At 36.0% G+C, this 15,000-nt stretch overlaps 1 protein-coding gene across 1 annotated transcript in view; it reads left to right on the top strand.

The window, feature by feature from the left end:
- LOC148945944 (nuclear speckle splicing regulatory protein 1) overlaps window positions 1–12,882 on the top strand; it is a 29,179-nt gene extending 16,297 nt beyond the window's left edge. The window contains exons 4-5 of the mRNA XM_089097733.1: window positions 2,319–2,526; window positions 12,273–12,882. Coding sequence (XP_088953859.1) covers window positions 2,319–2,526; window positions 12,273–12,802 — 738 coding nt within the window. The 3' untranslated portion in view covers window positions 12,803–12,882. The remainder of the gene's footprint in view (window positions 1–2,318; window positions 2,527–12,272) is intronic.
- The last annotated feature ends 2,118 nt before the right edge of the window (window positions 12,883–15,000 follow it).

Here is a 15,000-nt window from a genome sequence, read left to right as displayed (position 1 = left end):
GCCAGTCTTCTGTTTACTATAACATAATCAATAAGGTTTGATGTCTTACCATCACGTGAATACCATGTTAGCTTATGAGCCATTTTATGAACAAACACCGTATTGGTTATAACTAGATTGTTATACCTACAAAATTGCAAAAGTCTGTATCCATTACTGTTTTCTTTTCCTACACCAAATTTACCTAAGCTGGGATACCATCTATCCTTATTTCAACCAACCAGGGCGTTAAAATCTCCCAGTAATAACATCATATTTCTACCTGGGACCTTGTCTATTTGCTCCTGTAACTGTAAGTAAAATTCATCTGAGTCACTAGTATCTCCATCAGTTGGTTCTACAGGGGCGTATACTACTATAACTGATGCCCTGAACTTTCTAGTCATAAAATGAGCAATGAGTATTCTATTATTAATACCTTCCCAGTTTAAACAGGAGTTAGCAGCTTCATTATTCATCAAGAGCTCCACTCCTTGTTTATCTACTCCATACATCCTACCTGGGTAAACATATTCTATCTCCACTAATTTAATACTTCTTACCTCTGAGATATGCGCTTCGAAAACTACGAATAAGTCTAGTTCGAATCGTATTAATTCATCCGTCAAAATGCTGATATAATAGTCATTTTTTAATGTCGTGACATTCCAAGTTCCAATTTTCATGTTCTTTAAATCATTGAAATTTGTTTAACCTCAGGAAAAGCAAGGATCCTGGATACCAGTGCAGGACAGGGATCACACATCTTCTCAAGTCTACACCGAAGTACTTAAGCCAGCTTAGAACCGGAGAGCAGGAAGTCTCTGGAACCTCCATGAATGGAGGATGTATGCAATCCTGGGCCCATCTTGGCCAAAACATATTTTTCAGCACTTGGCGATGCTCCTTTATCAACAAGATTCGTAATCCTGCACAGATAACCTCAAGCCTATTTCCTCCGACTTATAATATATTCATGCCTACAAATATTATTCTACTACGGGGAGGCAGCCTAAAATAGATAAATTAGCTAGGAAGAGGTTTTTCAGCCCAAAGACGCCCATCAAAACATACCAATCCCAGAAGAATTGTCCATTAGTCAGAATCCCGTGCGAATGCTGTGTCGTTTACTAGGCTATAATTTCGTCGAGGGGCGCCACTCCTCAAGTGGGAATAGAGTTAACCGCAAGGTTCCCAGTCTTGCAGGTACCCCGAAAAGGTCAAGGCAACCCTTTGCAGAGGCCGTTGTCCATAGATCTGGATCTTACGCCCTGCCACAGTTGTCCTCCTATAGAGGATCCTCCCGCGATGGTGTTCTGCATCACCATGCAATTTAACCTATTACTGGGGGAAGGTTTGCAACTCATGGAACTTGTGGACAAACCAGTGGGCCCTTTTGAGTGTACATTTGAGGGGCCTTCTTCCTCCTCCGCCTGTATTTTTGACCCCGGGCGAGGGTGCCCCAGATTCTATTATGGACCCCCAGGGACAAGGTCCCCCCTTTTGTCCGTGCCTCCTATGGAGGTACCCTACATATCTGTAGAGCATTCCCCTATCGCCACCTGGGGACACGCTGAATGGCCTGGGGGAGGCCAGATAAACGGATCACTTTTGTTTTTCAAAGGCCATAACTCAGTGACATATTTAACCTACTACCTATAAATATACATAACTCACTGACTAGGCCTATATAAGTTATATACAGAAATATATAACTCAGTGACATATTTAACCTACTACTTATAAATATGTGTAACTCACTGACTCTGCCTATATAAGTAATATACAGAAATATATAACTCAGTGACATATTTATCCTACTACTTATAAATATGTTTAACTCACTGACTAGGCCTATCTAAGTTATATACAGAAATATATAACTGAGTGACATATTTAACCTACTACTTATAAATATGTGTAACTCACTGACTAAGCCTAAGTATATTGAGAAGCTGATTAAACCATTAGAAAAAAAAAGAATGAACAAGAAACGTTTAGAAAAGCGGTAATTGTTTCGCAGTTATTGCCTTTTATAGTCTATTACTTTGTATATATCTGTTTTTAAGCCCTGGTGTACTGAGAAGCTGATTAAAGCATCAAAAGAAAGGAAAGTGAACAAGAAAGACGTAGTAAGGCGGTCATTTGATTCGCAGCTATTGCTCTTTATATATGTATTACCGTATAATGTATCTGGTTTTAAGCCCAAGTAAATTGAGAAGCTGCTTAAAGCATCAAAAGAAAGAAAAGTGAACAAGAAAGACATAGAAAGGCGGTAATTTGTTTCGCAGCTATTGCTCTTTATGTATGTATTACCGTATATTGTATCTGTTTTTAAGCCCAAGTATATTGAGAAGCTGATTAAAGCATCAGAAGAACGAAAGAAAGAACAAGAAAGACGTTTAGAAAGGCAGATACAAAAAGAGCGTGAGTCAGAAGCGGATCAATTTGTTGATAAAGAGGCATTTGTGACTTCAGCTTATAAAGCTAAGCTAGAAGAGAGAAAAAAAGAGGAGGAAGAAGAAAAACGAAAAGAGGCTGAAGAAGGTATACATTTTCTGACGTATAGGGTGTTATACCCAATAGTTTGTGTCTAATCTTGGAAAATACTGCCCAATCTTTGGCAGAAGATCGTGAAAATAGAGCAAAATATCCCGATCGTAGGAATATTCAATAACTGAGTGTTGTGTAGATAATTTCGGAGACCACACTGCCTTTCCATGACGATAAAATAAAAGTTCAAAATAGGGATAAAATCCTTTTTAATAGACAGTTTATGGAAAAAAAAAAAATACCAGATATTTCGGTCACATATTCAGTGACCGTCGTCAGTAGTAAAACTAAACTAAAACAAATTAAAACAAAAGTTTATATACGAAATCAAATAAAACTACATATTGTTTAACTCTCTAATTCTTTTCAAAGCAAAGGCGGAAGCTAGCCTCTTTGACTTTCTTGGATTCGGCTCATTAGCGTTCAAATGTATAACATTTGGACAGAGGTCAACTACATTGGGTGAATTGAACATTACTCTGTCAGATTTTAATAAATTATCATAGATAGAGTTCAGCCCAAATTCACCTGTATCCCGATTCAAAGCAATATTTTTGAATAAGATTTTCTTTATTTCAAGAGTTTCACGAAACTTTTGCTTTAAACCCCGGTCCCTAAAAATTAAAGAGACATTATCGAACAAAATAAAATGGTCTGGAAAATTTAAAATATGTTCCGAAAGGGTTGAAGTAAAATCTTCAGACTTAGAATCTTGCTTTAAAGCCGAAGAAATAGAGTCTTTATGTTGTAATAGTTTCATTTCCAGATTCTGGTCAGTACGTCCCACATATGAGCTTCCGCAAGTGCATGGGATCTGATAAACCCCACTATGTTACACCAATGAAGTTAGATCCTTCCCAGAATTTAGAAAACTACCCAAAGTATTATTACTCTTTAAAGCTACCCTTAGACCATTGCTTTGTAAAATTCTTTTAAGTTGTTCACTTAGCCCGGGTACATATGACAAGGAACAAAAACATCCTTCTCCCGAGTTGTCTCCAAGACTTCCTTAGAAATCTCTAGAAACGTTTTTCTTCTTTTTGAAAAAGACTGGTTAATTAGCCACTCTGGATACATGTTGCTTATTAGTATATTCCTTAGAAAAGATAACTCCTCCTCAAAAATTTTGGGGAGTAAATACTAAATATCCGGTCAGTTAAAGAAATGATCAAACCAATTTTTACTTGGCGAGCATGACCGGAACTATAAGACAATAATCTATTGTTATTTGTTGAATTAGAAGAGAATGGGAAACTTCCTTTTCTTGATGTTCTTCTTTTGAAAAATGAAAATAGTCTGGATTTTTAAATTTACAGGAAACAGAAGGGAAGGATCTAACTTCATTGGGGCAACAAAGTGGGGTTTATCAAATCCCATGTACTTGCGGAAGCTCATATGTGGGACGTATTAACCAGAGTTTGGAAATGAGATTAATACCACATAAAAATTATATTTCTTCGGCTGTAAAGCAAGATTCTAAGTCTGAAGATTTTACTTCACCTCTTTCAGAACATATTTTTAATTTTCCAGTCCATTTTATTTTGTTCGAGAATGTCTCTTTGATTTCTAGGTATCGGGGTTTAAAGCAAAATTTTCGGGAAACTCTTGAACTAAAGAAAATCTTATTCAAGAATATTGCTTTGAATCGGGATACAGGTGACTTTGGGCTGAACTCTATCTATGATAATTTATTAAAATCTGACAGAGTAAAGTTCAAATCACCCAATGTAGTTGACCTCTGTCCAAATGTTATACCATTGAAAGCTTTGAAAAGAATTAGAGAATCAAACAATATGTAGTTTTATTTGATTTCGTATATAAACTTTTGTTTTAATTTGTTTTTGCTTAGTTTTACTACTGATGACGCTCACCGTATATGTGACCGAAATATGTGGTATTTTTGTGAATTTCTATACACTGTCTATTAAAAAGGATTTTATCCCTATTTTGAACTTTTATTTTATCGTCTGAGTGTTGTGAAGAATAATAATGATGTTTTAATGATTTTAAAAAGGCTTAATCTTGAGTGTTGAAAAAAGAAGTTTTCCGATATTGTATTCAGCCATACCCAGCTATTCCAGTCTTTTTTTGAAATTATGACTCTTTTCTTTAATATGGTTATTGCAAAACATCCTAATCATAGGAATATTCAATAACTGAGTATTGTGAAGAAAAATAATGATGTTAAACTGGCTTAAACTTGTATGTAGAAAAAAAGAAGTTTGCCAATATTGTATTCAGCCAATCCCAGCTAGCCTAGTCTTTTGAAATTATGGCTCTTTTCTTTAATCTGGTTGAATTTCCCTTTTGTAGCTGGAGCGTTTTTTAGATTCATACTAATTTTTTTTCTAAATTACTAATATGAAATAAATTCCCTCAGATTTTTAGGTAAGGGAAATTTGTTTAAATATCATCCCAGCTGCCCTTCTCTCATCTAAAATTGTGTTTTTTTTAAGGTGGTAAAGCTAGGTCCTGACAGGGGGGTCGAGTTTCGCTTTGGCAGCTGAAGCTTTTTTTTAGATTCATACCTTACCTTAGATCCCCCTGTGCCTCCAGAGGCGCTTAGGGCATCCAAGAGGAGTCGCCAGTCATCTCTCATCGCTGCGGCCTCCCAGACATCTTCCCATTCATGCTTAAGCTTAAATATTGAAAAATCCAAATTTTTCTGAACCAATCCCAGTTAGGTTAGTCTTTTCGAAAATATGGTTGTTTTTTTTGGGTGGTAAGGTTTGGTTTTGACAGGGGTTGAACTATCTAAATCTAAAATTATCTGCGCCATGTCCAAGTTTAGGAACCTGCTATCCGTGAAAAACTACATTCTAATCAAAATATTTATCCGTGATATTGCACTGTCCGAACACTAGGGATTCTACTCGTGGCTGTATGTTAGTGAGGCGAGGCTATTGTAGGAGGTGAGGAGGTTGTGACAGGGGCCGAATTTTGCTTTGATAGCTGGATTTTATGTCTCCCCTCATCTCTGTTTCTTTATGTACCAGTAAAAATGTAGATTCAGATTTTTTTATTCAGATAATTTTCTACTTCACCCAAAAAAATACAACACAAGTATATTATATAAAAACTCAAGAGCCACATAAGAGACAAAACTCCTGTGGCTGGCTCTATCTTCCAAGCATCTTCTAACATAAAAAATATTCAATAAATCAAAAACTATTTTTTTCACAAAAAGAAGAAATTATTAATATTCAAAGAAAAAGTTTAATAAAAAAAAAAAAAAAATCAGAAGTTGAAAACTGTAATACTCGTATTTTTCTAGCTATGTATATAGAAATATTTACATGAAATGAATGTTGAAAACTTTAAGATTGGGAAATTTGTTTACGCCTACTTGTTTATGACGTCATCGCCTTTTTTTTGGCTCTGCAGATTTTTTCGTCCTTTGTCAGAATTAAGCTTAAAGGCTACTTAAGAAGATTTCTGTTCGAAGATGGTAGATTGTTTCTGGCAATATTGACCAAGTCGTACACTGTGTAAATTTTTGGTGGTGTGTCTGAAAGCAACGTTGTCAAGTGAGACCCGGTTAATATGTCTGATTGAAAGCAAAATTATCTGGTCTTTCTTTGAAATTTTTTCGCAAAAGAGAACACTTGTCTAGATACTAATCTAAACAGAAATATCAATGGTACTTTTTTCCCATTGTATAAAGAGGAAACATTTATTTATTTTACATCATATTTTGCTGGTCGGAGAAACAGATTTTTCAATTCTGATATGAAACAGGGGCAAACAGAGTATTTTCCTGCATGAAGACTTTTTCTCACTGGGTGACACAAAATTCAGCTACCGAAAGAACATTCAATTATTGGTAGACGTCAGCTTTCTTTGATGATTCACCGTCTTATGATTTGAAATTTAACTGGCGAAGGGAAATTCAATTCTTTTTAGACATCAACTTTCTTTGATGATTCCTTGTCAGGTCACGTAAAATTCAGCTGTGGAAGGGATATTCAATCCTTGATAGACGGCAGCTGTCTTTGATGATTCCTCGTTTGGTGATGTGAAATTTAGCTGCTGAAGGAAAATTCAGTTCTTTCTACAATTTACCTTTCTCTGATGATTCCTGATTCTTTGTTGTTCCCAGCTTATTCAAAGCCTTCCTCTTTATACCGTCTCATGAAGTCCCAGAATCCCTTAAATCCTTCCTTGCGATCTCCTCTCACTCCATTCGGGGACGTCCTTCTTTTCGTTTGGATCTAGATCTTTGGCCGAAAAATCATTTGGTTTTCAGCGCTGTTGTTCTTATTGTTTACATCTGGGATATCAGTCTGAGATTTCATCTTTTTTTATGTTATATGTCTTAAAAGTTAATATTGGTGATAGAGGACATCTCAGTTTTCCAACTTTGTAAATTGCTCAGGAGAACGGATAGCACATTAGAAAACTTTCTGTAGATATTCAAGATGTGTGGGCTTTGGTTTCTGGGGGGTCAGCAACATCGGACGTATGACCTTCTTCATGGTAAGTCATGACACAGCACGCGTATCTTGAAGACGGCTATTCAGAAATGCCCTACAGTAATTTTCACTTGTAAAAGAAAATTTAGAAGCAAGGTATTTGCTTTTGGTCATTTTTCTGAACTTGACTGGGTTAATTCAAAATATTTTCTTAGAGAACAGATGAAACGTTTGTTATTTTATTTATTTCAATCTTTCTCTCTCCCTCTTTGCTCTCTCTTTTCCTCACTTTCTGTATCTCTCATTTATTTACTACTACTACTAACAACTCACCGCAGCACTAAACCGCCTGAGGCCAACACAGCTATGCACGCTCCTCCTCCATCCCTATCCATTCAAAGCCTCCCTCTTTAAACCATCCCAGGAAGTTCCCATTTCCTTTAAATCATTCTTTACGGTATACTCCCACCCCAACCGTGGACGACCTGCTTTTCATGTAGCCCTAGACGGTTGACCAAAAAGGACAATCTTTGGTAATCTGTCATCCTTCATCCGCAGAACGTGCCCTAGCCATCACAACCTTTATTTTATTATAGCCCTAGAAAATGGGATTGAACCATACTTTTCGTACAGCCTACTATTTGAAAGTATGGTTAGTAACCACCTCAACCTTTCTTTCATTATAGCCCTAGAGAGCGGTATTGAACCACATTTTTCGTATAGCCTATTGTTTGAAATACGGTCAGTCAACCAGGTACCCAGAACAATCCTTAAGCAATTTCTCTGGAAAACATCTAGTAAATCTTCAGCCGCTTTTCGAAGCACCCATGCTTCAGAGCCAGATTTGACCATCATCACTGTAGCTTCCAATATTCTAATCTTGGTTTGTAGCCTTATCTTCCTATTCTTCCAAAGTTTTTTTTAACTGTGAAAAAACGCCTTGAGCCTTGGCTATTCTAGTTTTAACGTCTTCACTGCTCCCACCGCCTTTACTAATAATACTACCAAGGTAAGTGAAGCTGTCCACCTGATAAATCTTTTCGTTACCCAGCGTCACCTTTTCATCTTCACATATTTCTAGCCTTAGTGACTTAGTCTTTTTAACATTTATTTTCAAGCCTATTCTACTACTTTGAACTCACAAAACCTTTAAAAGTTCATTCATTTTGCTCACACTTTCATCTAGGATGCTTAAATCATCAGCATAATCTAAGTCCAGGAAAGTTTTTCTTCTCCATTTGGCTCCGTGGTCTCCCATTGGCTTTCCTGTGCTTCTTAAGACAAAATCCGTCAAAATTATCCATATAAAGTGGATTGAACACAACCCTGCTGAACTCTGATTTAATACGAAACCAGCTGCTAACCTCATTTCCTACCTTAACCGCAGCAGTGTTATTCTCTTACATAGCACTAATCACTTTAATATATTTGTCTGGTATACGATGCAAGGATCTTTGCTAAAGCTCTTTTATCAACAGAATCGAACGATTGCTAAAAATCTATAAAATTGAGGACCAATGGTGTTTGATAACTCAGGAACTTCTCAATTATTAACCTAAGAGCTAAAATTTGGTCGACACATCCCTTACCTTTTCTAAAACTGCAATGTTCTTCTCTTAAAACTTTGTCTACAGCATCTTTCAGTCTAAAAAGTATCATATTACTAAGTGATTTGCTACCTACAGAAACCAGACTAATGATTCGATAATTACCACGCTCATTCTTATCACCTTTCTTATACAGTGGTTTAATTAAGGTTTTTCTAAAATCGCTAAGTACTTCCCCTTTTTCAAAAATCATATTCATAATCTTCAGTAGCTTATATCTAGCCTCAGAGCCGTCGTTTTTAAGAAACTCATTTACGCCACTATCAGCACCTGGAGCCTTATTATTTTTCAATTCTTTTAGTACTGTCGATAATTCTTCGTTACAAAAACAAGTATTTATTCACATCCAAGGTATCACAAACTTCCTCATTTTCCTCTATATCTTTTCCTGCAACTTTATATCGGTTTAGAATATTCTCAAAATGTTCTGCCCATCTCTCTTTAACTCTTTCCTTATCACTTATTGTGGTCCCATTCTTATCTCTAACCGGGACAAGTCCAGATTGACTATTACCTCTATATTTATTAACATGCCAATACATGATTTTACTATTATACTGTTTAGCTGCATCTTCCAGATCCTTGGCAACTTTATCCATGGCCTCCACTTCACACCTCTTTAGTTCATATTTTAATGCTTTCTCCACTTTCTTTACATTCCTGTTGTTTTCATATGATCTATCACTCAGATAATTCTTGTACAAGCCTCTCTCTATTAAACATAAAGGTTTTTCATAATATTCCTATCTGCGGTACTAACTTTCTTCCCTAAGACATCATCAGCAACTTCACTAATTGTTTTCCTAAAATTATTCTATCAATCTTCCTCGTTGTTGAATTTTAAACTCTCAAGTTTAGTATTCAACTTTTCCTGGAAAGTTTCTCTCAAATTCTCATCCTGGAGTCTACCAGCATCATAACATCCCAGGAGATAGTTACTCTTCCGAAATTTCAGCTTTAAATTAACCCTAGACACTACCAGATGATGATCTTTACTTTTAGCATCAATAACAGCACTTCTATATACCCTAGTATCTTGTATTGATCCTGCCAGTCTTCGGTTTACAATACCATAATCAGTAAGGTTTGCTGTTTTACCATCACATGAATACCATATTAATTTATGGGCCATTTTATGACCAAACACCGTATTGGTTATAACTAGATTGTTATACCTAAAAAATTGCAATAGTCTGCCGCCATTACTGTTTTCTTTTCCTACACCAAATTTACCTAGGCTAGGATACCATCTATCTCTATTTCTACCGACCTGGGCGTTAAAATCCCCTAATAAAAACGCCATATTTCTGCTCGGGACCCTGTCTTTTTGCTCCTGTAACTGTAAGTAAAATTCATCCGAGTCTCTAGGATCTCCGTCAGTCGGTTCTACAGGGGCATATACTACTATAACTGATACCCTGAACTTTTCAGTCATAAAATGACCGATTAGTATTCTATTATTAATACACTCCCAGCATAAACAAGACTTAGCAGCTTCCTTATTCACCATGAGCCCTACTTCCTGTCTATGTACCCCATGCTTCCTACCCCTGAGATACGAGTTTCTGAAACTCCTAGTAAGTCCAGTTTGAATCGTCTGAATTCGTCAGTCAAAATATCTATACGATAGTTATTTTTTAACGTTGTAATATTCAAATTTTCATGTTCTTTAAATCATTGAAATTATTTTGGCCTCAGGAAAAGCAATGATCCTGGATATCAGTGCAGGACGAGGATCACATATCTTCTCAAGTCTACACCGAAGTGCTTAAGCCGGCTTAGAACCGGACAGCATGAAGTCCCTGGGACCTCCAGAATGAATGGAGGCATTGTTCAATCCTGGGCTCATCTTGGTCACAATATGGTTTTTAGCAGAGACAGTCTCAAGCCTATTACCTCCGACTCATTGTATATTTATGCCTACAAATATTTTGCTGCTACGAGGAGGCAACCCATAGTAGATAAATTAGCTAGGAAGAGGTTTTTCAGTCCGAAAACGCCCAATAAAACAGACTGACCCCAAAAGAATTATCCTTTAATCAGAATCCTGTGGGAATGCTGTGCCGTTTATTAGGCTATAATTCCCTCGAGGGGCGCCAATCCTCAAGTGGGAATAGAGTTGACGGCAAGGTCTCCAGTCTTGCAGGTACCCCGAAAGAGTCAAGGCTGCCCTTTGCAGAGGCCATTGTCCATAGATATGGATCTTACGCCCTGCCGCAGTTGTCCTCCTATAGAGGATTTTCCCACGATAGTGCTCTGCATCACCATGCAATTTAACCCATTACTAGGAGACGGTATGTAACTCACGGGACTTGAGTACACGCTGGTGGTCCCCGTTGAGTGTACATATGAGGGGCCTTCTTCCTCCTCCACCTGTATTTACGGCCCCTGGTGAGGGTGTTCCAGTTTCTATTATGGACCCCAGGACAAGATCCTCACTTGGTCCGTGCCTCCTATGGAGGTATCCTACATATTTGTCCTATCGCCACCTGGGGACACGCTGAGTGGCCTGGGGGAGGCCCCCGGTCTTGCAGGTACCCTGAAATATTATTTTTTTCAAATCTAGGGGAGGAGGGGTGGTTTTTCTTCGATTTCTTAGGGGCAATAGTCAATCAATCTTTTTCAATAAGAATTTAAAAAAAAGGTTATTTCTAGAACCAAAGAGTAGAGGAGGGTAGACATTTATGGGGGAGGGGGGGGGGGGCAATTGCCAAAACTCGAATTTATTTAATTTCATAAAATTACTATAACTTATTGCGGTTTCACTTTAATATAATTCAATATGTTTTTTTTCCTGTCTTAATTAGAGAATTCACCCGTTATTTATCTGTTTACAAATTTCAATTTTATAAATTGCAATGTCCATCTGTACCATCAACTGAATTTAAAAAAAAAATAATACAGAAATCCTTTGAAACAACACTGATCTCTATAAAACAGCAATGCGAGTTCTTACTGTGAAACGAAAAAAGTGGGAGTTATATAAGTACAAAGAACATTGGACAAATAAAATAATATTAATAAATTCGTGAAACTATGTGGGATTGGTTGTTATGGGCCTGAAAAGCCGAGCATACGACTCTCGTATTTTTTGCTTGTGCAAATATATTTACTTTTTTACTCCCTTATACCACCAATTAAGCTTACTTAACTAAAAGCCATTGATTTTTTTTCTGACCCTTATTGACACGATAAGGCTGTTTGAGAAACCTAGCGCCTTAACTATTCAAAATCAAAGAACAAAAACGGACCAAAGTAACATACTAATATAAAGAATATAAATTCAAAAAGGGAGGTATGCAACCGTGTAGTGATATTGAGTCGAAGACTTCTAATCATCAATAACAAAGTGTATAATTATGCGTAAAAACACCTGAGGTGCATGACAAACTAACGAACAAATAAAAGTTCCAGTGGGAACAAGTACCTTCACTAGACAGCGAAAACAGATACAAAATTTCTGGACACTTCGACCACACACACCAGTGGTCGTTATCAGCAGAAAAACTAAAGCATTACAATGAAAACAAACGTACTTATACAGAACAAAATAAATACTTTCGGGTCAACAATAGTTTCCGGGTAATTTACTAGATCTGTCTGAGAGAGTTCATTAACAGGGTTCATTCAAAGTCTTGAGTAGTAAATTTTCTTCTTTAATATTGCCTACATGTAAGTTGACATTTATTTAGGGGAATTAATTTTTATATTTTTAATGAAGCGCTGCTGGACGTTACTAAACAAAAGGACTTGAGTGGATTCTACCGACATCTATTTCGACAGAAGACGGGAGAAGAAATGGAAGTAAAAAAGGAATCAGAAGAAATAATAAAGAAAACAGAAGAAATAAAAAGGAAAGAAGTTACAGAAAGGTCCCGAAGACGCTCTGGAACTGAAAGTCCCTCGGACAAAAAACGTCAATATCGTCGTCATAGTAGTGAAAGTTCTACTAGTGACGGTGAAATAAACTCAGAAGATGAAAAATCCAAGAAAGGCCGAAGCAAGTCGAAGTACGATACTAGCGATTTTAGCAGTGATGAAGAGATAAGGAGAAGAAAGCGACAGCAGGAAGAGAGCTCTAGCAGTAGTGACACGGAGGAGGATAAGCCAAAGGAAACAAAGAAAGAAAACGGAGAAGTTAAAAAAGAGAAAAAAGCAAAAGTTGATATTTGGAAGAAAATAACTGTCGGCGATGTTTTTCGTGAAGAACAGGAGAAATATTTTAAGAGAAAGGCTGATAGAGGGTGGTAATATTGAATGGTTTACTTCATTATGTGGCTTAAGTTTCAGAATTTTGGCTATCTGATTTATTAAAGTAATTTTTTTGTGAACATGTTTTCTAGCAACGGGATAGTTAATTGTAATCATGAAAATCGGGAATGTTCATAGAATTAGGACCGGGAAAATTTCTCCGATATTCAATACGATCTCGCGTCGAAGTTTTTTTTTTTTTTAAAGAAGACTGTATCTTAGGTTTATACTTAATACGGAATTGAGCTATTATTCGGAGTTCTGTTAAGTCTGATGGAACACATGCTGCTTTTCTAACTAATTTAACTAATTTATCTAACTAATTAGCTAATTTATCGTAATTAAATAGATTTGCAGACTTTCTTAATAAAAAAAAATGTTTTGCTCCTGTTATGAAGTTTTATTATTGGTATTTGGGGGTTGTAGTCTTAGATGCCTTTATTCTCCCTTTATAGGGGAGATAAACTCTGGCCCTAAGGTAATTGAACTTTGGTAGCGTGCCTTAGGCTATGACCGAACTAATGAGGCGTACCGACTGAATATGTTCGAGAGGATAAAAATAGATCGTAGAGAGTTCGTCTAAAATACAATACTTTTATTCATTTATCAGATAATAAAATTGGATATTTTCTGGCTACTGGGACTGGCTGTCCCAAGTAGCCCACAAGTCTCAATAACAAAACAATAAAATATAAATAGATACTTAGACACTTACGATTATAAGACAAAGTCCAAGGTATTTCTAATGAGAAAACAAACGGGCAGGGGTTCACCCGGCAAGTCAAAAAGTCTGCTTTCAGTCTCAAAAATCGGGGTATACATATGAAAAACCTAACCACGTCCTTCCGGTAAATTTACGCATTTAGCCAGGACATTGGTTATTGAGCAATTTCCCTCCAAGCCCACACATTCCACGATTTGTATCCTTATCTTAAAAAGTGATATTTTGAAAACTTTATATTTGCATCATATATATTTTTACTAATTTAATAATTAACTAAATTAGAAAGCTTTACCACAATACTCCCCATTTAAAGAAGAATTGTCCCGATTCTAAATATTTTACTTTTAAAACAACTTAATATCGTTTACAGCTATTATGCTGCCATCTTTGGGTCATTATGTGCATCTACCCTCAATGGGTTTCCTAAGGGTCATGTTTCTGGTCCAATATTGGCCATGTTCTTTTTTTGTCGAAGGATTTCAATTTGAAATTCATCCTTGTTTCTCTTTCTCAGTCTCTAGGACTGACAATTGCTCTTTTACCCTCTTCATATGCATCTTCTGTTTTACTTGACCCCAAGCGGCTTAAACATAATATTAGTGGTTTTGCTTAAATTAGATTTATATTAGAAAAGTTTTATGAAATTTTTTTTTTTTTTTTTTAAATTTAATTCCCATTAATAATTTAATTTATCTGTGTGATGTGGTTGATATTACCGTGTGGTTTATATATCCGTTTATATTTCGTTTTAGAAATGCCTTGGGTAAATTACATATAACAATTTGTTTTGTAACCACAGATTTCTTTAAACACAACACTTTACATTTTCTTCACATTTTACATTAACTTAATGAATGTTTAGGCTATAAGCCATTTGCTTATACATCTTAAGCATTGAAGATTACTGATTTAGCTTCACTTTCAGTCAATAAATTAGCAGTAAATTATCACTTATTATTGGATTCTGATGACGTTGATTTCGGACAAGGCAAACGTTTCGGTTCCGGACACAAAGATTATCTTGGGCTATGCTAACTACAAGCTCTTGCAATGCACCAGAAATTGGTTGATATTAGCATCAAACATGAACCAAAATTGGCTGAAGTTGCATCAAACTTTGGTTGATATAGACTAAGAATAACCAAAAAGGGGATGTAAAAAAAAACTAGGTCTGTGGTCTAAAGAAAAAAATTGATATCAGCATACAAATAAAGCATTAACGTTTGTATACATACGGAAAAAAATCACAAAATAATATACACAAATAATTTTTTTTTTTTGTTCAGTAAGAGGCCAATTATTTTCTTACTCGTTTTCTAAATACAGTGTGCCGCTACAATAGAAACATTCCGTTTCTGGTTTATTTTAATTGCATTTATATTCTTTATATATTAAAATTAGCATTAATTATTAAACACTTAAAATACCATATTAAACACTCATATTTTCGTATATATCAATACATTCGAAAGTT

This window comes from Artemia sp. Qi Xiang Cuo, chromosome 12 (assembly GCF_049724085.1).
Source record: "Artemia sp. Qi Xiang Cuo chromosome 12, ASM4972408v1, whole genome shotgun sequence".
Classification (NCBI taxonomy): Eukaryota; Metazoa; Arthropoda; class Branchiopoda; order Anostraca; family Artemiidae; genus Artemia; species Artemia sp. Qi Xiang Cuo.
Note: the sequence above shows the minus strand (reverse complement) of the source record. Positions and strands in the feature narration are given on the sequence as shown.